The sequence below is a fragment of the Gorilla gorilla genome, chromosome 13, assembly GCF_029281585.2.
Source record: "Gorilla gorilla gorilla isolate KB3781 chromosome 13, NHGRI_mGorGor1-v2.1_pri, whole genome shotgun sequence".
NCBI lineage: Eukaryota > Metazoa > Chordata > Mammalia > Primates > Hominidae > Gorilla > Gorilla gorilla.
Window position 1 is genome coordinate 62520865 of NC_073237.2, and position 24366 is coordinate 62545230.

Genomic DNA, 24366 nt, shown 5'->3' on the forward strand with positions numbered 1-24366 from the left:
AGAGTTCAAAGTTTTTAACAGAGCTAGAGAGAAAGAACGAAAAAAAATGAGAGGCGGGGTGGGGTGGAACATCATACAGATGTCCCAGTTATTTTCCATGTTAAATTAGCATTTCCTGGAACAGTTTTTAGAATTTATACTGTATACTGTGCCAGTGAAGGTAAACATCTAAGAGTCAGTGGAAATGCTTACCTCCGAAGACAGAACACAAGCAAACTCTCCATTCACCTATAGATCGTCCTCAATACTTAGGTACCAGCAAGGATAATCTAAACATCCAATCACATTGAGCACACCAGGAGGAGAGGAGTCACATCACGTCTTCCTTCCTCCCCCTTAGATATCCAGCCTAGCTCAGTGCCTGCTGCATAACAGACACTCAATAAATGTTTGTGGAACAAATACTGAATCCATAATGCTAAAAAGGAAAACTGCAGATCTCTCACATCAATATGAATTCTACCTGAGCCTTGGAATGAAACACTTTTATGTATTTATAAAAATACGTAACCATATTTCCTGAAGACTTAGAACTAATATATTCTGTGCTGGTGGCTCCCAATCCTTTTCAAGATCAGAAAATTTTAATAGTCGCTTTAATTTATTCACCTACAGAGAATGGTAAGTACACGCAGTGGCCCAGTGTTGGTGGTTTGGGCCCACCGTTGAGTCTTTAAATCAGTGCTCCTCATCTGTATGAGAATCTATTTCAGAATCTCCTGGGAGCGCTCAAAGGAAGCACCTAGCTCCACTGAATAAGAAAACTGGGGTGGGGTGGTAGGGAACAGAAAGCAGGCATGCATATTTTTTAAAAGCTCCCTTAGAATTCTAATGTACCCCTGAATGTGATTTCCCGCCAAAAGTGACGCTATATGGCACTGCCACTCAATCTTCGCAACCCAGTGAGATAGTGTTACTGTTGAGAAAACCAGGGCTCAACAAGAAGCCTAGGAAAAGCTGATGTAGAATTCATACTCCTACGTGAGAGTTGCCATTTTCTTTTTGCTTTTTTTTTTTTTTTTTTGAGACATGGTCTTGCTTTGTCGCCCGGGCTGGAGAGCAGTGGTACGATCACGGCTCACTACAGCCTCTGCCTCCCAGACTCAAACAATCCTCCCACCTCAGCCTGCTGAGGAACTTGGGACTACAGGTATAAGTGCCACTGTGCCCAGCTAATTTTTGTATTTTTTTGTAGAGACAGGGTTTCACCATGTTGCCCAGGCTGGTCTCAAATTCCTGGGCTCAAAGCAATCCTCCTGCCTCAACCTCCCAAAGTCCTGGGATTACAGGCATGAGCCACCACACCTGGTCTTCATTTTTACTGTTTTGAATTCAACATTTGCTCCAATATGAATCAAATCTTGACCAATATCACCCTACCCAATATCCTACAGGCAGATGCCTCACCTCCCAGAGTAACTTAGAAAACCAGTGCCATAAGAGACCCGCTCAATTTAAAAAAAAAAAAAAAAAAAAAATCAAAGTACTGCTTTAAAAGGATAGCCCTGAACTTACCTGGCTAAAAGAGCTTTACAACAATAAATGCTCATTAGAATATGTTTTGATGATGACTTTAAACAAAACACAAAATAAAAGGTTAACTACTCTAATACTATTTGGCCTTGGGGAAGTTACTTGCCCTGCCTAGGATTCAGTTTCCTTGACTGCAAAGATTCAAATCATATTAACCGTCTGACAGGGTTGTCGTAAAACTGAATGAAAAAATGCCCAAGAGGCTGACACAGATTAAGGGTCCCATAAATGATGGTTGCTATTGTTCTTACTGCTATGATTTTACATCATTTTTGATTTATCCCTCATTAAATATATTTTGTTCAATGGCAATCCCAAGAGATGGGATTAAAACTAAGCAGAAACTAAGTTTTTCTACCTCAAACTTCAGCTCTTCAAAGGCATATGTGGGACCTCGTATCTATGCTCTAAAGGAGATAAGAAAACAGCCAGAAGAATTGGCTCCAAGAAAGCAACAGCCCGCTCGTTTAGATATTTGCTCTGTCCTGTAAATGTGAATAATGAAACTGATCATCTTTTAGTTGCTCTCCAGAGGGAGGCCTGGGCACCTGAGTGGGACATGCAGACCTGATGAGGATTCCAGTCGCTGTCAAAGATGACCACTGTATCAGCTGCCTGAAGATTTAAGCCCAGGCCACCAGCTCTTGTGCTCAGCAAGAAAATGAAATACTGGGATCCAGGTTCATTGAATTTCTTCAGCAAAGCAGCACGATCTTCAGACTTGGTGGTGCCTGAGGGGATCAGAAAAATTAATTTGCCAATTAACTCTTGTCTGCAAATGGCACAGAATGAGACAAAAAGGCTTGCTTCCTTCGAGAAATATACCCAGACTCCTCCTAACACTGGTGAGGTAATTTCCAGGGCTTTGTACTTCTGGATAAAAAAACTTTGAACATTTTGCAATTACCAAAAAGAAGAAAGAAACAGCTTAAACATTTCTGATGAGGCATCTTCGCAACTTCACAAATTTTACAAAATCCTTACTCTCACCTAAAACAATGAAAACATTTTTTGGATTTATTTCTGTGATTTATAACAACAAATAATTTTAAGAACACACACACTTCCTCTCTCTCCCTGTCTCTTTCGCTCTCACACACACACGTGCACTTAAAACTGTAATAATGGCTTAAATAAACTTTGCCAATAGGCATTAAAGCAAGGACTTTTTTTATGCCAAGAAAATAGAAAAAAAAGGAAAGTTCTTTTCTACTACTTTACCGTTTGGATTACTACTAAGTATGGTCTGGTTGGTAAAAACATAAATTATGAATGTAATTTTTTTTTTTGCAAATGGAATAATTTTATCCTTGTTAGCAAGACTTAAAGCCACAATAATCCCCACCCCCCCACAAGAAATCTCTTAGTCTGTTTCTCACGTTATCATCCTGCTCTGTTGAGTTCAAAGCATGCTAAATCAAAACCAACTAAACAGAGCAGCATGTTAAATACTTGGGGGTGGTTTGCCCCACGGGGTCTGAAGAGGCTCCAAAATAGTGAATAAGCAGAGAGTACCAAACCTCAGAGTCTGGTGCTCACTTTTGGGGCATTCTTGCATTTCAGATGAGCCACTCAATCACATATTATGTATGTGTAATGTATTTACCCAGCCATTTCATGAAATGCATTGTGGAAGGGGAGAAAAAAAAAAAAACACCAGTATTCCATCTGAACATATTTCACCCGAAAAGCTTAGATGCTGAATTTTGAAAAAAGGCTTTAGGCTGTTGGGAAATATGTATGCATGTTACATGATAGTCTCTGACCAGCTGCTATTCAAATATTATTCCTACATGCTGTTCATTTTTTAAGGATGAAAACATACCAGCAATTTATTTCAGAGGATTAAAACATTTAAGTGACTATAGCTAATGAATCAAGTTACTATGAGGGCCAAGTTCTCAAATATGGGGATGATCTGTTTTTCACATTTAATAAAAATAACAAATGCCCTCCTGAAGAGGGAGAAAACAAGTCACTTCCCTGCATACAGCAAACAAGGATTAGGAATGAGGGGTCTGGGGGCTCTCCTCATTTAATGGAGTCACATTCTTTAGACCCAATTTACTTTCTACATTAGGTTTCGAGTTTAGTGAACTGGTGAGGTCCGACACAATCAACTGTCCGAGTTGATTTTGGAGGAGGAGCACTAAACATGCTTTGATGAGTGAGCTTTCAAATGTGGGGCTCTTTTTTCTTTTATTTTCAGAATTGGCTTTCTGAGATCATGGTGAACTATCTGTTGACGACGCTAATGGAAGATATTTCTGCTGTGAAACCTTCTCTATCATCTTTCCAGCTACAAGAATTTTTTAAAAAATTACATGTATTAATGGTTCACATATTTCTCCTCTGCCTTAAACTGAATGAAAAGCCACAGAAACCAAAAATTTCTTCTAAAATGGGGAAAGAAGAGATTATGGCATCTGTGTTTCTGAAAACTGGGTACAAAACTATACATCTATACTCTCAGGATAGAAGTTCAACAGTTTTGATTAACTGAAAATGAACCAGCTGATAATCAGACGGATTAATGAAACCAAACAGTTAATCTCATCAGGTCTGCCTGCCCTGCATGCTTCTGGTTTCTTGCTTTTTGTTATTTTTGTTTTCTCTTTTTCCATGAAGCTGAAGGCTGCAGTAGCTGAAGGTCTTGCTGCTGAATGCTCAAACTTGACCTTCACTGGCTACTTTACAGATAATATGCATATATCACCATGGTAATGGTTACTTCAGTTGTTTTTCAGGAACTTTGGCCAGCTCTGTCCAGTTCAAACCCGTTGACACCACTGGCCCTTAAACTGGGCCTGAGCGCAAGTGCCCAAGAGATGGCCTTTTGATGTTGGAGAGCCAAAAACTCCACCATCAGATCATGCTGACTCTGCCATTTTTTGTATGTATGTCCTAGGAAATGCCATGAACCCTGGCTACGCTTGTGTAGAATGAACCTGTGACTTCATTTTTCCCCACTGCCAATCACCTTTCCCTGTGCCTTACACCACCCCACTTCCTTACCCCATAAATATCCCTAAACCTTATCTTCAGGGAGGTAGAGTTGAGGGCTGTTCTTCCATCTTTATGCTTGGTGCCCTTGTGAATAAATCTTTTCTCTTTTGCAAAACCTGTGTCACAGTGATTGATTTACTGCACGTGGGCAGAACAGACGTGGATCTGGCCAGTAACATAAGATATAAATACAACCAATGCCTACTGAGATGAAATAACCTTACATGCAAAATAAAGCACTGAAAAACAAAAGGAATATCCAAATAAAATTATTTGGTCAAAGGAGTTTTCAGACCCTATACCAGATACCTCAAGCAAACAGGCCAACCATATATCTGGTGTGTATTTAAACTGTATAGGCCAGGCATGGTGGCTCACACCTGTAATCCCAGCACTTTGGAGGCCAAGGTGGGCAGATCACCTGAGGTCAGGGGTTCGAGATCAGCCTGGCCAACATGGTAAAACCCCATCTCTACTAAAAATATAAAAGTTAGCTGGGCATGGTGGCACACATCTGTAATCCCAGCTACTCGGGAGGGTGGGGCACAAGAATTGCTTGAACCCAGGAGGCGGAGGTTGCAGTGAGCCGAGATGCACTCCAGCCTGGGGGACAGAGCGAGACTCCGTCTCAATAAAATAAAATAAAATAAAATAAAATAAAATAAAATAAACTGTATAAATAGCTGGGAACTTGAAAATTATAAAAAACAAAAAAGATTAAGTCATTTTTCATACAAAGCTATGGCATTTCTTATCACAAGGTTTTCAATTTGCTAGAAAACCATTTCTGTCAAAGATTTCCAAGTCAAGATCTTTGCTGATCATCAGCAATCTTTTTAACAAATTCTTTTTTAATTTAACAAATTTTTTTTGTTAAATTTAACAAAATTTTTAATATTGTTCAGGGAGATTCAAACTACCATGTAACAGTCTATCCAAAGGCAGACACTCCTTGCAAGTGGCACAAGATTTAACGTGCTCAGTACTAACATCAGTTTCATGGTCTTTCAGACTTTGATACATAACCAATTATAAGCATACAATTAATAGGGCAACTGTGTTGAAAATTACAGAATTTACCAGAAGGAACACACTGTCAGACTTTCATGATGACTAATTTTAACTTAGTTTCACCTGCTTTTAGAAAGTGTTGTCTTCTGGGATAAAACCTCACCACTTGCTCTCACTCAAAAATCATTTCCAGTAAAAACAAAAACTATATGGAGTATTAGCTAAATCTATTCATGCAACCATAATCTTTGCAGAAAATTTCTGCTTAGCTCTCATCAAGTGATTTTTTTCCCCTAAAGTCAAAATCTGAGACATCAAATTCAGCAATGAAAATTTGAAGTCATTTTAATAATTGGGTGGTGGGATGGCGGACAGAAGGGGGTTCAGCTGGAAGTGTGTGTACTAACTTATCTGTGTGTATATTGATTGTTTGTCCATTAGTTCCGTCCACCCTTAAAAGGAACGGCTGCTGTTTCTTACGGAAAGATGCCTTTTCAATTCCATCTGTAACATGTTAGGCAATTTGCTTGTCTGTCTCCTTCCACCTAATGGTAAGGACTCTGAGAGCAGGAACAGTGAATAGTTCATCCATCCTGTATCTCTAGTGCATGGTGGTTTGCAATTAGTCAATTGAAAATTTTAAATAAGTTCAAAATCATTCTTACAATGTTGTAGCTAGAGAAGAAGCCTGTATTTTCAGAGATGGGGTATACTTCTCTGGATCTGCTAAAACTGAGCTAATTTGGAATCAAAGAGATCCAAGTTAGAACCTGGTTTCACCATATGCCTTTGTTTTCTCATCCTTAAATGGGCATCATAATGGCACACTGGTGGACAGGGATAACAGTAGCTTATTTATTGAGAAAATCAAATTAATAATGCACATGAAATGCTTGGCCCAGAGTCCCACAGAGCGGTGTTCCATACATGTTAGCTGTTGTGACTATTACTAACAAAAGGACAGCAGCCAATAAACTATTAAAGAGAACCTCTCAGGCTGACAAGAAAACATGAAAGCAATTTGTTTCCAGGAAGTCACTTCTTACCAGTTTGATAGATGCAAATATTCCAAAGAAGCAGTCCTCAGAGACCTGAGATTGGAAATGAAATGCCACAAAGTAGCAAGTGATAGTTACGCAGGACACCTGTGTGGGGCTGTCAGTTCAGGGGAAAATACAGCCCCACAACCCCACAGCCCCTCACTTGAGCAGCAGGTAAAGGACAGTTTGTCTTTTGAAAGAAGAGTGCTGAATTTTCCCCTTTCCGGAGGCGGGGATCCAGTCAAAGGAGAAGAGACAATAAAGGAAATTTGCCAACAGAGAAAAACTGTGCCTAATAGGACTGTATTTGTGAACTAAAAATTGACATTTACGTAACCATTCATTCGTTACGTAACTTGGAGGGGAGAGGTAAAGGGGTTTAAATAATCAAGTTTCATGCCTGTAATCCCAGCACTTTGGGAGGCCGAGGCAGGTGGATCACTTGAGGTCAGGAGTTCAAGACCGGCCTGGGCAACATGGTGAAACCCCATCTTTACTAAAAAATACAAAAAAAAAATTAGCCAGGCGTGGTGGCACATGCCTGTAATCCCAGCTACTCGGGAGGCTGAGGCAGGAGAATCACCTGAACCCGGGTGGCAGAAGTTGCAGTAAGCTGAGATCACGCCACTGCATTCCAGCCTGGGTGACAGAGTGAGACTCTGTCTCAATAAAAACAAAATAAAATAAAAAAAAAATCAAGTTTGTCAAATGTTATAATTAATTTGAAAATTAATTAATAGTACCCTAAGAGGCAGACCATAAAGAGAATTCACCTAAAACCTTAAGTCAGAGAACATACGGCAAGTCTGAGTTTGGTATCTATCCAATTACGTTCAATTAAGGGAAAAAGGGAAACAAAATGTTGGATTGAAAATAAAGTCTTTTAATGAAACATAAACCTTAAGTTTCCCATTTAACAATAGTTATACTGCATTAGATAAATACTGGTATTAGCAGTATCCTCTTTTCTACCCAGGGATTAAATAGCATCCTGACTGTAAATTAACTTCTATTCCTACTTACCACTCTTTGAATGCCATATTTATGCCCTTCCATTGTGTATAAATGCTGATACTTTCAACCTCTAATATATTATGGCTGATATCCAAATCGTAAAATAATTTAGGGATTATCCCTAAAATCATATTTGCTTCCATTAATATTTTTTCTTACTAATTTTTAGGACATGGTATTTAAATTTCACTCTTAAAACCAGGCAAATATTTTACATAGCTTGCAAAATCCAGGAAACAATGAAGTCATGTCTCTTAACAATATAACATGTGGATACGTCTTATTTAGGAAGAGAGGGGCTTTAATGATAAATATAATCTTAAATGAATGATTGTATTGTTACAAAGAAAAGTGACATAGCCTTTATCCCCTTAAAATATGCCTTAACTGAAAAAGTTAAAGGTGTGTCAATGTATTCTATATCTTTGGCACATAGGTAACAATTTTAAGAGCAAGGAAGATTTTAAAATTTTAATTTAGTTTAATTTTATTTTATTTAGGTACTCATAAGTGACTCTAAACTCATTTGTGTTGGTTTATTTGTGGGCTATGCAGCTGCACAAATGAGGTCAGCTTATTTAAAGCTTAAGGATGCAAAAAATTGCTATCTAGAAAAACTGCTCCCGATGCTTCTGGTCAATTCTTCAATTTTACCCCTTCTTTTTGGCTGAGATTGGATCTAAGTGCCCATTATCCCTTCATTTTCAGTAGTATGGCTTCTGAGCCTAATGCCTTATGCACTTACCATCAAGGCGTAGGTAAAGGAAGTTCCGAAAAGCAAAATAATCCTCCATGATGGTCATGAGAGATGTCATCTGGCAGAAAAGCAGCACTCGGTGATTAGTCGCTCTCAATTTTGGCAGAATACGATCAAGTAGCTCAAACTTTCCTGAGGCCCGATACAGTTCAGCCCTGAACCCAAAAAAATGCAAAAACAAGAAGACAGTATTACTTCTGTCTTCTTGAAAAATCCAGCATTGCTTTGCTTTTCATATAGTCCTTTGTACACTGTAAACATTCAATAAGTAACTGTGAAATGAATGAATGAATGAATATGAACTCCAAAGCAATGAGAATATTTAGCAGAAAAAGAAAATATATTCATATAAAACCCATGAAAAGTGCATTGCATATACTAGGTATGATGACAGGTTCTAGAAAGAAAAGGAACCACTTTCATGTTCTTAATACTTTCAATCTTTCTCTCAACTTATTCTTTCTCCTCGCCCTCTCTCTCTCTCTCTCTCTCACACACACACACACGTACACACACACGTATATGCCATGTTTCTGTAAATTTCTCCTTATTCTGTATATAACTTTTTAAATTTTTAATTCAGGGCACTTAAGATTCATCTAAATACTTATTGATCACCTACTATGTACCAAGAACAGTGCTAGCCATGTATATAATAATAAGCAAAACAGAGTCTCATTTTACTAAATGGATAATTACAAATTGTAATAAATACTATTAAAATAACAAGTTCCAATGAGAAAACTCACAGCAACATGTGATGCCTTCTTTAGATTGGAGCAGAGTTTGGCAACCTTTGGCCCAGTCTGCTGTCTGTTTTTACAAATAAGGTTGTATCAGAACACAGCCACACTCACTCATCTCTATTGTCTGGCTGCTTTCATGCTACAGAGGCTACGCTGAGCAGGTGTGGCAGACACTTTATGGCCCACAAAGGTGAAAATATTTACAATCTGGATCTTTACAGATAAAAGTTTGCCAACCACTGGTTTAGAGTGTCAGAGGTGACCTCCCTGAAGAGATAACATTTTAGCTAAAACCTGAAATAATGAGTAAAAAGGCATCCAGGTGAAGAATGGGGGCACTGGGGTGGAGAGGAGGAGATTCCAGGGAGAGGAAAGAGCACGCATAAAGGTCCTGAGGGGTAAAGGAGACAGAAGGATTTGAGAAATTAAAAAAAAAAAACAAAAACAGTGAGCATGGCTTAAACAGAAGTGAGGAGAGAATACTGGGAGATGAAGACAGAGAGGTGGAGGATGGGACTAGGAACAGATTCTGTAGGGCTCTATGAGCTACACTGAACATTTTCATTTTCAGTGCAATGAAAAGTCATCAATGGGTTTTAGGCAGGGGAGTGATGAGGTCTGGCGTACCTTTTTATAAGATCACTATGGACGTCATGTAAGAATGGACTGGGGGAGGACAAGAGTCTTGGGTTACTATACAAGTACAAGTCAAAAACACGTTGGGAGTATGAGATGCAGAAGACGCTGTGATATGGAGAAAGGCTAAAGCAGGGCCTTTTCCCTCTACAGTTCACCCATTTTTTTCTTTTATCAACAGGGCTGTGTTATACAATTAAAACTGAATTTTAGGTGATACTGTTTGGAAAACTTGCCAGTGCACATGTAATCTATAGTACTGAAATGTATCATCTGGTAGTTGATTTTATGACACAGGATATGTTATTTCTAACAGACACATTTTCAAACGTATGTCTTCCCGACATCCATCCTCCACTCTGAGAACTGTTCTCCAAATACCCTATAGCTGTGTTTTCACCATGCAACCCTGGCCAAGCTGATGGGAGCAGGAGTAACCACAGAACCCAGAGAAGAGAGAGGCAAGGAGAGGTAGGGAAAGCTTAGCAGCACTGCTTCAGGATAGATTATAGTTCCTAGTTCTTAGCCCAGTGAAACTGTCTGCCCTTGGGATCCAAAAATGATGACTACATCCTAATAATAAATTTTTCAAATTTGCAACACACACACACACACACACACACACACACACTTTCTGTTAATGCAGTGTTCATTTTTGTTGTTGCAAGTCAAGATTCTCTTTAACATCCATTGTTAATGAAAAACATTTCTTACACAGACCACACTCTAACAAATGACTATAAAACTGTAAACATTTACAGCAGATGAGAGATTTCTTCTCATGTACATTAATGTCAAATGTCAATGTGAAATTTAATAAGATAAATTCTCTTCAAGCCCAAGCTATACTTTTGGTTATAAATAACAAACTTTTGAAGCTTCAACAACATTTTTAGAACACTAGGATACTATTAAGTCTATTAAATAAGATCTATGTCCTTTGAATAGCCACTTGCTTAAGGCAAGTAATAATTTATGCCAGTAAAGTAAAAGAGAATGCTGATACTGTTTTGGTTAACTTCTCCACTGAAGAGCACTTAGAGGGCTGGAAGTAAGTATTTGCACAAGAGGAAACACTGTAGAGAGGAGTTTATGTAAGGCCAACAACATTTTTTTTAAAAGAAAAAAAAATTTTGAGATTTACCCATTGATGACCCCATTTGAATAGCCTAGGTGTTCAGCAAAGGATTCCTTTAAAAGAGAGAGATAGAAAGAATGATTTTAAAAAATGTAATTATTAACTTAATGATTACTCTTTTAGTGAGGTTATCCTACCTATTTCTATAGTTAAAACAAAATAATTAATGACTAAGCAAAAAACTTACATACATAATGAACCAGAAATTCAGTATATTGCATGCAGACTTTTGTTCCACCAGAAAAGTATCCTGTGACTTTCTTCCAGTCTCTAGACTCTCAGATAACAGGGTTACTTTACCCATCACACAGTCACTGAGCACCCACTGGCCCATAGCGGAGCCAATAGTTATTTCTGGAGATCCACCCTCTAGGGTGGATCTGAACTCAAGGAATACAGAGTCTAGACTAGAAGAGCACAAAAACAAGCAAATCAGAATTAATATGTATATATAAATATATGTGATAGGGTTTGGCTGTGTCCCTACTCAAATCTCATCTTGAATTGTAGCTCCTATAATTCCCATGTGTTGTGGGTGGGACCCTGGGGGAGACAACTGAATCATGAGGAAGGTTTCCCTCATGCCGTTCTCATGGTTGTGAATAAGTCTCACGAGATCTGGTGGCTTTGTAAGGGGTTTCCCTTTTCACTTGGCTCACATTCTCTCTTGTCTGCCACCATGTAAGATGTTCCTTTCACCTTCTGCCATGATTGTGAGGCCTCCCCAACCATGTGGAACTGTGAGTCCATTAAACCTCTTTTTCTTTACAAATTACCCAGTCTCAGGTATGTCTTTATCAGCAGCATGAAACTGGACTAATACAATATGTATTGTGGAAAAATTCAGCAATAAAAATAATTGTGATTATATAATACATTATAATTCTTAGTTCGGCGAAATCTTTTCTTTTCTTTTTTTTTTTTTTTTTTTTTTTGAGACAGAGTCTCACTCTGTTGCCCAGGCTGGAGTGCAGTGGCGCAGTCTCAGCTCATTGCAAACCTCTGCCTCCCAGGTTCAAGCAATTCTCCTGCCTCAGACTCCTGAATAGCTGGGACTACAGCATGTGCCACTATGCCTGGCTAATTTTCTGTATTTTTAGTAGAAACAGGGTTTCGCCACATTGGCCAGGCTGGTCTTGAACTCTTTACCTCAAGTGACCTGCCCTCCTTTTCCTCCCAAAGTGCTAGGCTTACTGGATGAGCCACCACACCTGGCCAGTTAGGTGAAATCCTAATGTCTCTTCTATACTGTGCTTTCCTCTATTACAAATAAGGTCCTAGATGTACAGCACCCCTCAAGTGTCCAGCTTCTGTTTTCAGAATACAGAACGTAATCACATAACTCTGTCCTTTCTGATTCACAGAAAGAAATACTGTTTTCCACGCATTTCTCCATTCTGACTTTATAAGAAATGACTGTTCTCCATGCATTTCTCCATTCTGACTTTATGGGAATGGCAACCATCTGTGGGAATGGAGAGCACGTTACACCTTCACATCAGCCACCGGCTGTCTCCCTTTTCTGCTTTCCCTCCTCCCTGGATCCCTGCAGCTTTTCCTCCCAGGGAACCAGATCTTTCCCTCTGGGCTCAACAGTACTCTCAAATATGCTCATGATCTATGGTAGGCTCCAGCCCTGTGGCAAAATTAACAGGATGGACTGTGGCCAATACCTCAACTCCATCCCCTAGAACCAAGCCCATGGTCTCCATTAGGCTCCATCCCTGTCTCCAAGCAGGATTGTCAAAACCAAAGAGAGGGGTCAATGGATGCTGTTGGAGATTAGGTAACAGCATCATGTTAAAAATACTGTTTCCATTTCTTGAGTTTAAGGTCCCCAGGGAGGCAGTGAGACCCATTTTGAGGCTCAGCATCTGGCAGGATTTAGTATGAACAAAGGGTGTGTGGCAAACGAAACACAACAAAGGCAAATTCACACACCATCTCTGTTCCATAGCTGTCAATAGATTTGCCAATAACTGTGGATCTCTTGTTTCTAGGAAAAAAAATCGCAAATCAGAGTCTGGCTTTCTACCAACTGCTACTTAAAATGTCAATATGTAGGTACTGAAGGGCATGCACCTTAAACTTCGCTTCCTTCATGATTCCCCCTCTTCCTCTATCCTTTCCCACCCTCCAAACTGAAGCTGGAGGACAGAAGGCATCATCTCCCTTCCTTCCCTACTTAGCCCAGCATGGCTCAAGGGGTCATTTCTTTTATGATAACCAAAACGAAGTAAGATTGATGCTTAATCCTCAAAATTCCTAAGTCCCCAAAGGCCCCCATAGATTACCATACATGTCTTAAAATTGTTTTCAGAAAAAATGGGACAGTGGGTAACAGGTTAGACTAACAAAATCCCAGACAGTTTCATCATTAGACTTTTTTCCAGCTCCTCTAAACCCAACATACACCCATCACCAATTCATTGGTACCTTAAATCTGATATAACACATCACCAGTTTACAAGATGCTTCACATGTTATTGTTTAAAAGCTGGTCCTCCTGCCAGTATTATAATCTATTATTACCCCTGTTTACAAATCAAGCACATTACAACATGAAGAATCTGAGTGACTTACCCCAGTTCACAGTTACAAAGTGACCTGGTGGATATGAACTCATTATTGGCCATTGCATTCCCCTTCAACAATACATGTAAATAACTGTGACTTTTTTTTTTTTTTTTTGAGACCGAGTTTCGCTGTTGTCACTCAGGCTGGAGTACAATGGCGCGATCTCGGTTCACTGCAACCTCCACCTCCCGGGTTCAAGCAATTCTCTTTCCTAAGCCTCCTGAATAGCTAGGATTACAGGTGCCTGCCACGACACCCAGCTAATTTTTGTAGTTTTGTAGTTTTAGACGGGGTTTCACCATGTTGGCCAGGCTGGTCTCGAACTCCTGACCTCAGGTGATCTTTCTGCCTCGGCCTCCCAAATTACAGGGGTGAGCCACCGCACCCAGCCATGAGATTTTTAAAGTGTTGTTGCTGTTGTCATTTTACTTCAATATGTAGGTACTTTCCCCTGTGTCTATGGATATTCTCCTCTATGCCCACACACTCTCTCCTATGTCTATGGGTACACTCCCCAGTGTCTATGGATACTTTCTCCTATGGACTCCTTGAATAGCAATGTCAGAAATCTTTCCAATTATCCAGCACAGCTAGGAAAGAACTCTGACATGTGGATATGGTGTGCAATGAACACTCTGACCTGACATGTACAACTGCCAAAAATAAGGGACAAAAAAGAATATTCGAAAAGAAGAGTGCTCCAACTCAATTTTTATACTGTGATTAAGTTTTAACTTTCCAGAAGTTTCTATGTATTTTTTAAAATAAATTGGTGCAGACACTGGAGCCCTGCAGTGATGTTCTCTATGTCTCCTGCCCATTTTGCAGTAGCAAGTAGGCACTACCCTGGCAAATAATTGCCACCAGGACCATTTGCCTCAGCAGCAGCAATGACAAATGAGGAATACAATTGTGGCTCCTTTTCATTCCTGCTCCAGTCAATTGTGCCGACTGGGGTGAAACACTGTCAATTTAGGAAACTTATTCACATGGAGTGAACATGGCAGAAAATGTCCTCTCCCTGCAAAATAGCTTTCTAGAGACCTGAGCATCAGGATGAAAGCCTGGATTTACATCATCATGACAGAAACAAGAAAGGAAAAATATAAATCAAAGTAACAGACTAAAGCCAGTGTCTTTTACAAAGAAAATATTTAAAGAAAATCTTTCTCTTTAGAAGTCATAAATACATTATTTTAATATTTTTCACAGCATTCTTTTGAGGAAGCTGAATGTATTTATCATTATCTTCAATTTCAGAGCTCCTAGTATAACAAGGTAATTCACAGTACTTACCCAAACCCACACAAGTGAGCCACTGCTTATAGCATTTTCTCTCCACTTTAAACTCTTGGTTATAAAATTCCAGATGCTCAAATGCTTGGTGCCAATGAGAACCCATAACCAGAATACTCATGTTTGTTAATTCTGCTTGTCGAGCTATCAGATCATGTCATCTCAACTTCCACCAACATGTTTTAAATCTATTTTGGTTTTTTTTTTCTGTTTGTTTGTTTGTTTTTTTTAACTAGCATTAGTATGATTAGCACAATCAGGCTCAAAACACACAATACAGACTTACCTCAATGTGCTGAAACATATATGGGTGGTTGCAGATTTTTCTCAACTGCATAATAGTGTTCATAAGTGTCTTAGCACCTCCTTTCCCCTAAGAATCAGTGGAAAGGGAAAAATAGAACTAATTATTAACTGGTCAGACATTTCAGATCCTTCACACTGGGCTTCTTATACAAAGGACAAAGGACCATAGGTTTTTTCAGTCACCTACACACCTTGTGGTTCAAAGCTTCTTTAATTATATAGCAGTTCCTGAGTTAGATATAATGTCTTTCTTGTGATTAACTTATCCTACAAAAAAAGTGAACCTTGAAGGATTATGTCCAGTCGATGGCTTTGCGACATGACTGTCTATTCCATAGGACTCCGGAACACAGAAGCACAGAACAGATGCCCAGGGAGTGAAACTGGATTTTAAAACCTTCTAAAATGCCACCCCACACTTACGCAGAATATATTTGCTGCAAAATTGACATAAGCAGAGCTAACTATTTTGGTAATATGAACATATTCCTTCTTTCTTCCTGCCCCAATGCAGCTAAGAGGTGAAGAGATTATCTTTGGCAGCTATAATAGCTCAAAGGAGGTCCAGTGATTTACTTTAACAAATCAGCATTAGCAGGGATGCTTCCTGTGAATATTCAACGTCACAGCCATGAGAAGACATACCACAGCACCTTGAGTTGCATCATCTTTCGCAACGTACCTTCTTATCTTTCTCAGAACCATCTGTGAGAAGGATCCCCTTGGCTTGCATATGGCGATACAGAATCTTCTGCAGAGCTGACATGTCACACTTGATCACATATTCCACCTGCAGAAAAGAGAACAGTAAGTAGGCAAGAGCAGGAAGGAGAAGGCGCCTGTTCTAAGAAGACTGCTGAGTCACTGTCACTCCTGGAAGCACAAAGGTGTCTCTCTTTCTCTTTCTTGGATTCACGGAGTGCGGGGTGAGATGGGGGTGTTAGAAGAGACCAGAGTCATCATTGTTAAAGGTACCATTATGACGGGGGGGGCCTTCTAAAGGTTATATGTAATTGATGCTAGGGTCATGTTTTCTGAAATTTCTTGACTTGGTTCCAAATTTGAGAGAGAGAATGGCTTACAAACTGTTTAAATTCAAAAATGTTCAATATGGGATATTTTTAGCATTTCCTTCACTTCCCAATTATACTTCCTTTCCTATGAACAGAACGGTTTTAGGAAAAGCAGTGACTGGCAAATATCTTGTGATTTTCTTTGTGAAACATTTTTAAATGGTCACATGTGGTATCTCTAATACTAGTCTTAAAGTGAGATTTATAACATCCCTAGGGTGACTGCCATTAACTTCTACTCTTGAGAAATGGCAGGATACAACATAGTGAGAACAGGTGGAAGAGAGAAATTAATCCACAATTGGACACTACTTTATGGTCATCTAAAGGAGGACAAGGCCTCCTGTGCTTCCAGTTGAAATACCATCAAAATCCAATTTTAAAAAGTTAAGGGGAATTCACATGCCCATGGTTTATCACACATCTGCATACTTTATCATACTCCTAATACATAAAATCTGCCTTATTTCCTACCATTGTTTTTCTTTATTTAAAAAAGAATCCCAATAATACAAATGTGCAATTCTCATAATAAACATCAGATTAATGCCTAGAAATATGCAGAATGTGATTAAAAATAAATCAGCAAGCTGACTAATGTTTAATAAACTGATGTAAAATGATCACATTATTTGCAGCTCTGAGGGCCAGGGAGAAGAGGTCACAGAGAACTTGAATATTCATTCAATTGTTGCTTTAGAAGGAATCTGTCAGACCAAATGGAACCACAATTAATAGTTTTTGGCCACACATTTTGATGCATCAAATGAGATTAGAGAAAAGCCCGCTCTTTTACAGAAAAGTTGAGAAGTGTAAGCAACCCTCCAAAAACATGCTTTAGTTTTTAATGACCTTCTTGGCCAGGTGAAAGAAAAATCTCCAAGATTAATAAATAAGTATGCATTTAATACAGGCTTTGTGTTTTAGATAACTGATCATGTTATATGTTTAAAGTACTTCTCCTTTTTTTTTTTTATGAAAATTTTCTATAATTTGGCCAGGTGTGGTGGTTCATGCCTGCAGTCCCAGCACTTTGGGAGGCCGAGGCGGGCGAATCACGAGGTCAGGAGTTCCAGACTAGCCTGACCAATATAATGAAACCTCATCTCTACTAAAAATACAAAAATTAGCCAGGCATGGTGGTGTGCGCCTGTAATCCCAGCTACTCAGGAGGCTGAGGCAGGAGAATCGCTGGAACCCGGGAGGCGGAGGTTGCAGTGAGCTGAGATCACGCCACTGCACTCCAGCCTGGGTGACGGAGCGAGACTCTGTCTCAAAAAAAAAAAAAAAAATCCTAATTTTTTCAGCTGTACTGAGGTATAATTGTATCAAGGTATAATATTTTATAAAGGTATAATATATACAAATACATATTGTGTATATTTAAGGTATGTCTGTGATATTTTGATATACATAAACATTGTGAAATGATTACCCCAGGCTTCTACTTTTTCAAGAGCTGTTAACTCATAATGACATTTGATAAGGGTAAAGAAAAACGCTGAACAACTTTAGACTTTAACAAGTATAATGGTAAAACGACATCAAGGACTAATATTACTGGGCTCTTTCCATAGAAAAGGCCCTGTGCAAAGTGCTTTCTGTGCCTTCTCTCATTTAATACACAAAAGAGCTCTACTGGGATAGCCACATTTAGCCTTCTCATTTTATAGATTAGGAATCTGAGCACCACAGAGGTTTAGCTACAGGCCCAAAGATATAGCTACTGAATGGCACAGTTAGGATTTGAAATAGAATCCACTCTTTTAAGCCCCATGTTAGGACGACTAAGGAGATTTTCAGGCTTCCTAGCTCTGCCTGAGGTTCACCTTCACCTGCACCTCCCTGCTGGCTTGATCAAACCTTCCTGAATGTGGAAGGCATGGCTGATGCTTGTGCATTTGGGGAAGGCAGATCCAGAATTCAGGAAAGAACACTCAAGCACCTTCCTATCAGTCAGCAACTGCTAAGGGCTGGAGGTGAAGGAGTTTGGAAAGCAGGAGGCATGCATGGTGATACCATGGAGACAGGGATGCCAAGCATTCTCAACGAGGTCAAGTCAGCAGAGAGGCAAGCAGCTCTCAAGGACCTGATGGCTGCTCTTAGAAGACAGAGTCTCTTTCCTCACACAATTAGGGTATTTAATACACATGATCAAAATTCACATAAGCTTCACAACTATATTTTATGTTTGCTCCCAGAGCCTTCTCAAACAACTCCATGCCACTTGGTTTGTTTTTGTACTTTTCTCCAGGCCTGGGATGTCCTTACTTAGTCTTAAGGCTCCTTTCTAACTCTACTCTACCTTGAGGGCCCTTTTTAAGATCTTTTCCAATCACACTATCAGCCAAAGCCAATTTCCCTTTCATTTCTCTCAAAGAAGTTTGTCAGTAAGCTTTTTTGATAATGGAGAAGAAAAACAAGAAGACATGCTAAAGCTCATTTTCCCAATATATATCTACATATTTATTTATGAATTACTATATGCATGCACTAATATTAATGTCTCAAGATATGAGTTACTTTCAGGGCATGGGTCAATGTTAAAGGAAGTTGATTTATATTCCTATTTAAAGCTGCCAATTTGATGATATCTAATATTTTTGGTCAACTCCAGCCCATGTACCATGATGTGGCTTTTGAAAACCAATACTAGGAATGGGAAAAGAGACAGGATGGCCTTTTTCCCGTTGTTCATCTATGCTTATGTGATTTCAACCTGCACTCCTTTGCAGAATCCTTTTAAGCCCTTCTGGGGACCAGGGGTGTTAGTTTAGTTAAAATCAGATCATACTAAATCTCCTTATCTGGGCACGGGGAAACCGATAATGCCTCACCATTGGCAGAAAGTAAATGAACCAGGCAGCAAGGATGAAAGGACTATCAGATGCTCCCTGTGGTGGAAACCCACTCTCACGCTTCCCCTGGGATAACCTACACAGTGTACTCCCAGCACATGACTCGCTTTCAGACACACATACGTACCTACCACATAGGTACCAGTGTCAATCTGCATGTTAAATATCAGTGAAGATTTTTTAAGAGAAAGATCAATATATATGATTGTTCTAACATCTTTCTCCACCCAATGGATTACTAATAAGCATTTCCCAACACATACACCCATGTGTACATACTGGGTACCCCGTCCTAAACCACCTGAATGCCCGGATCATTCATTCTGATTGGTGGGATGATGCTGCCTTGCATTGCCACACTATTATTCAGTGTGAGTAGCCCTCATCTCCACAGCCAAGTCTGTTGACTTCTCACACCATGCCTCCCATTTCTGGTATATTGTGCCTCCCACCTGGCCTGAGTGCAGTATAACGTACAGAGCAGGCAATCAACAGGTTTGTATCAAGAAAAGGGATGGACTGAACAATTAGAAATCCACCACACTGAATCACAGTGATGAGAGAAGTTTTTATAATAATCGTGCCAACTCCAACTCGGTTGAGTCTGAGTTCATCCCCCAAAAAATGTGATGGCATCTGTTTAGAGCATGCATGTGAAAGCTCCTCAAAATATACTGGTGCTATAGCAAATGAAACTTGTGACTTCTTCACGGGGGTGATTCTCCCAGTAAGTTAGGTTTGTGAGAGCCACTGGAGCTATTTTTATTTAAATCATATGTAAAACTGAGGTGCTGACCTCATGTATCTGGTAATTATCTCCTAAGCATTCTTATGTTAGTAAATGGCCTAACTGGTCCCTAAAAGTAGGCAAATCAGGTCATTATACTGGCTCAGCATTTCTTCTTATATACCCCTGTAGAAGTATTTGAACTTTGTTCATAGCTTCTACCTGAATACTATTCTTCATTTATAATTCCCCTTCCTAAAGGATGTTTTATTGGAATAATAAACCTAAACTACATGCGATATATCACCACTTTGTGAACTGAGATTTGTAAACAATATGATTCAATTTACGAAAAGTCTCAGGTTCTAAACGCTATGGCATGAGAGAGGAACAAAGTAATGATTAATTATGCTAAGCATTCCAAAATTTGATATAATGAATACACAAATTGCCAATGTAAGCAAAGCTTTGTTGGTGTTTTTCACAAATTATATCAGAATCAGGATTGACTTTAGGTAGGTCAACCTCTAGTTAACCTCAGATATTATATACATATTTTAGCATATTTAGACATAAAGAAATACCCAGCCAATTGCAAGTATAGTTGGTTCTTGATGATATGAATTAACAAAAGAGTCAGCACAGACAACCTTAAATGTGAGCTAAATAGAAAAATCAATTTTTATTTAGCTTAAGTTGTTCTTATATAATCCCTTTTCTATTTGGCATTCTTTCCCGTGCATAAGAAATGGATTTTATGCCAACAGCTTAGCGGTGTTGGTGGTTGGGGGGTGGGTATATTCCCTTGCTCATTAAGTGTTTCATTAGACTAATATTAAAGCTAATTTTCCTATGCGGTTGACCTGCATTTACAAAACTGGGGCCTTTATATACCTGCTTTAGTTTCACCTGAGAAAGCACATGAAAAGATGCTCAACAATATTAGACATTAGAGAATGCAAATCAAAGTTACAAGACGCCACTATGCACCTATTGAATGGCTAAAAATCTTGAAAAACTGACAATAGCAAGCACTAATGAGAATGTGGAGGAAGTGGAATGGTCATATAGTGGAATGGTCCCAAGTTCTGGTGGGACTACCCAGTGCTTCAGACAGTCTAAGAAACAATGCAGAAGTTTCTTACAAATCTATGTATACACTGACCATTCGATCAACCAGTCATACACCTAAGGCGTTTACTCAAGTGAAATGAAAACCTATGTTCACACAAAAACCTGTACATGAAAGTTTATAGCAGCTCTATTCATAATTGTCAAAAACTAGAAATGACCCAAATGTCAAACAAACTGCGCTGCATCCATATAATGGAATATTATTCAACAATAAAAATGAACCAACTATTGATACATGCAACAACATGGATGAATCTGAAACACATTTTGCCAAATTAAAAAAAAACATGCAAAAGGTTATATATTGTCTTATTCTACTCATACGACATTGTGGAAAAGATAAAGCTATAGACAGGGATGGAGAACAGATTAGTTGCTGCATGAGGCTAAGAGCTGAGGGAGGGTTTGACTGAAAAGAAGTAGTACCAGGAAATACCAGGGAATTTTTTTTGGAGCGGTGGATGATTACATTGTTTTGAATTTTTGTTGTGGGCATGGTTAACACAACTCTTCATTTGTCAAAACTCATAAAACTATACACCAAAAGAAGCAAATTTTACTACACATAAATTAAAAAATAAAAGTAAAAGCCTCTTTCCTATATGGCTCTTTTTTCATAAAAACATTTGAGAATTACTGCTGTGAAAGTATTTAGCCTTTTCCTCCATCTGCCATAGCTCCTTTCTGGATTCTTTATTCAGGCTAAGTAAGACATACGCATTGTTTGTGGCTGTAAGCAGTGGTGGTAGAAGAAACTTCTTTACCCCCTAAGATGGCAATGAAATTTCCAACTTTCCCCAGGCTAAAAAAAAAAAAATCCTAACAAGGCTGAAAAAGTAGAAAATGAACATCAGCCCAGCCATAACAACAACAACCATATACACACACAAAGTGCTTGAAAAGTTTATGGAGAGAGATGTGGGGGGGCTACCGGAAGGATAGCAAAGACAAGAGAACAGTGAGAAAGAGCTTCAAGAATAGGAAAATGGAACTCCCATTAATAACAGAGACAGCAACATGAGTAGAAAATAAGGAATATGGTAGAAGCAGCTGTCATTGGTTGGGTGCCTACCATGTGCCTGGCATGGTATTAGGAGCCCTACATCATTTAATCCTCACAACTCCATAAGACAGAGTCATTTATCTTCCAGTTCACTGATGAGAACACTAAGACCCGTTTAGGTTAGATGACTTGCCCAAGTTCACATAGTAAGAGATGGAGAATGTGGTGAAACCCATGCCTACTCTGACAGGCAGAGCCCATGATTTCCACTCCACCAAAGGAAAAGATAACATCGCTGCCTTTAAAGGTACAGATACCTCTAAAGATAGATAATACCACACACTGAGTATTTTACATACCTCAAATATAATACTCTGGGTGTTAATAAATACATGTATACTTTATGCAAGAGACATACTCTTGATCATTTGAGGATAAATACATTTCTTAAAAATTTTATCATCCTTCAAGTATACTCAGGAACTTCTCTTGTAGAAAGAACCATAAAATAAATATTTTTGTAAAGCAAAGAATTCCTTTGTGATATAATTAATCACCTCATAATTCTTAAGCTGCAAAAATTTCAATTTTTCTCTAGTGGATTTTCTTACAACATAACATACTTTCAACTTGCAATATATTTTTAAAAATCTATCTGTATTAGCCAGTCTTAGAAGTGAATGAATAAGATTAAGAAGTCTTATGGAATGAATAAATGAAGGGCTTCAGTTAATTGCCTTTTATTTTATACCTCTTCTAAAGAAAAAAAAAGAAATTATGGGATAAATTAAAATGTTTAACATTCCATCTCTCTCACTTGCCGAATCACCGTAACTGTATGCTAGGAAGTAATTCAAGGCACCCACATGGCCATTATACCCATTCATCAATTTATCTACTCAGTAACTAAACTCCATCTTGAACAGAAAGGGTGCTACCCAGAGGCCAAGACCACACGAAGTCCAAGGGAATATCAATAGCATTCTACATCCAAGATGCATTCACCAGCAGAATAAAATACTTAAACACTTAGACTTTCACTGAGATATGCATGGTATAAAAGTCACTTTTAATTTTTTTTTCTGACAATGCATAAAGGATTAGGGAATAAAATTCTCTCTTAACAAAGTGATCAACTTTGTACACCATCTTGAAAACTCCCACTTAAAAATGAACAGGATGAACCAATCTGTCCAAAAATAGAGCTGTTACCCAGAAAAACCACAATCATGCAAAAATAAGACATTTCAGAATTGGCTCTTCTAAAGAAAAAACTCAAATCAAAATACCTCATGCAACAAATAGTATACAATGCTAAACTATCTTTAAGAGAATGAAACTTAGAATTCAAATATGCATGGTTCCAAAATATGATCAGAAACATATTAAACTAATACTAAAATCCAACCCCAAAACATGGAGCTAAGGGCTCAAAAGGTGTTCTAAAGTACTGCAGACTAAGTTTCCAAAAGTTAGTCTGAAAAATACTGGCTTAAAATGTTCACAGGAACTTAATTTTTATGGCACAGAACAAAAATAATGTCCCCGAATAATTAGATGATGTGTCTGTAATTTGCAGGAACTCTGTTTTTTCACTTACTGTCAGAATGGTGACATCACAAACATCAAATGTTAAATAAATTTCTAGAAAACCTGTAAATGTTTACCACCCCCTTCAATGATGAATCAAGTCCCCAACACCAAATCTTCCATTCACTTATAAGCAGAACAATTCTACAGTGCCTGCAACAGTGAACTCAATGAGGTCCATAACTTAAAAAAAAAAAAAAAATCTAAAATTAAAATGTAAATGAGACTCAGTGAATTTGATAATTTTATAAAATCTGCTCGAACGCTTTTGGAAAACAGGCTGCAAATGCTATAATTTCCCTGCTCTCTCTAGCCCTATCAAACAAAAAAACAATTTAAGATATTTTCAAGATACTATTAACTACAATATGAGTCTGCTGTTTCAGAAACACAATTTCAGAGGCAGGTACTTCAAATATATTTGCTGGAGGAAAAAAAAACCCCACAACTTTTGGTTGTGCAACATACTTTTTCTGGAAGCTGGGATTCAACTTCTTTCTTCAGTCTCCTTAGTAAAAATGGTCTTAACACCTTATGTAGACGCCTGATGATCAATATAGTTTCTTCTTCATTTAAGTCCACCTGTAAGAGAGGCTTATTATGAATTTGATTTTTTAAAGAAAAGGATGTTTCATACAATAAAGCTTTATGTTACATATATGTGGTTCAATACATGATTGACATTTTACATGCATTAAAGCCAAGTTTAAGCCTGTCATATCTACCTCTGAATTATCTTCCCACCTGCCTACCAAGTGGTAACAAAATGACCTCCAAATAGGTGTCTTTGTCTTAATGCTGAGTTCTATGAAAAAGAGCCCGGAAGCCACCAGTTTTTTATCAGTAGTGTCAACAGCCTCAAATTGTATGGGATATGACTGTCAATAAAGACAGACTGAAGATTGAGATAGAATGGGAGAA

At 38.5% G+C, this 24366-nt stretch overlaps 1 protein-coding gene across 11 annotated transcripts in view; it reads right to left on the minus strand.

Annotated features, from left to right (window-relative positions):
- Positions 1 to 24366, minus strand: part of SMARCA2 (SWI/SNF related BAF chromatin remodeling complex subunit ATPase 2) — a 213165-nt gene that overhangs the window by 81149 nt on the left and 107650 nt on the right. For all 11 annotated transcript variants that reach the window (XM_055351083.2, XM_055351086.2, XM_031014359.3 and 8 more), the window contains 6 exons: positions 23914 to 24027; positions 15743 to 15850; positions 15041 to 15127; positions 10888 to 10934; positions 8350 to 8516; positions 2101 to 2264 (listed from right to left, as the gene is read on the minus strand). In XM_055351083.2, the coding sequence (XP_055207058.1) occupies positions 2101 to 2264; positions 8350 to 8516; positions 10888 to 10934; positions 15041 to 15127; positions 15743 to 15850; positions 23914 to 24027 (687 nt within the window). The remainder of the gene's footprint in view (positions 1 to 2100; positions 2265 to 8349; positions 8517 to 10887; positions 10935 to 15040; positions 15128 to 15742; positions 15851 to 23913; positions 24028 to 24366) is intronic.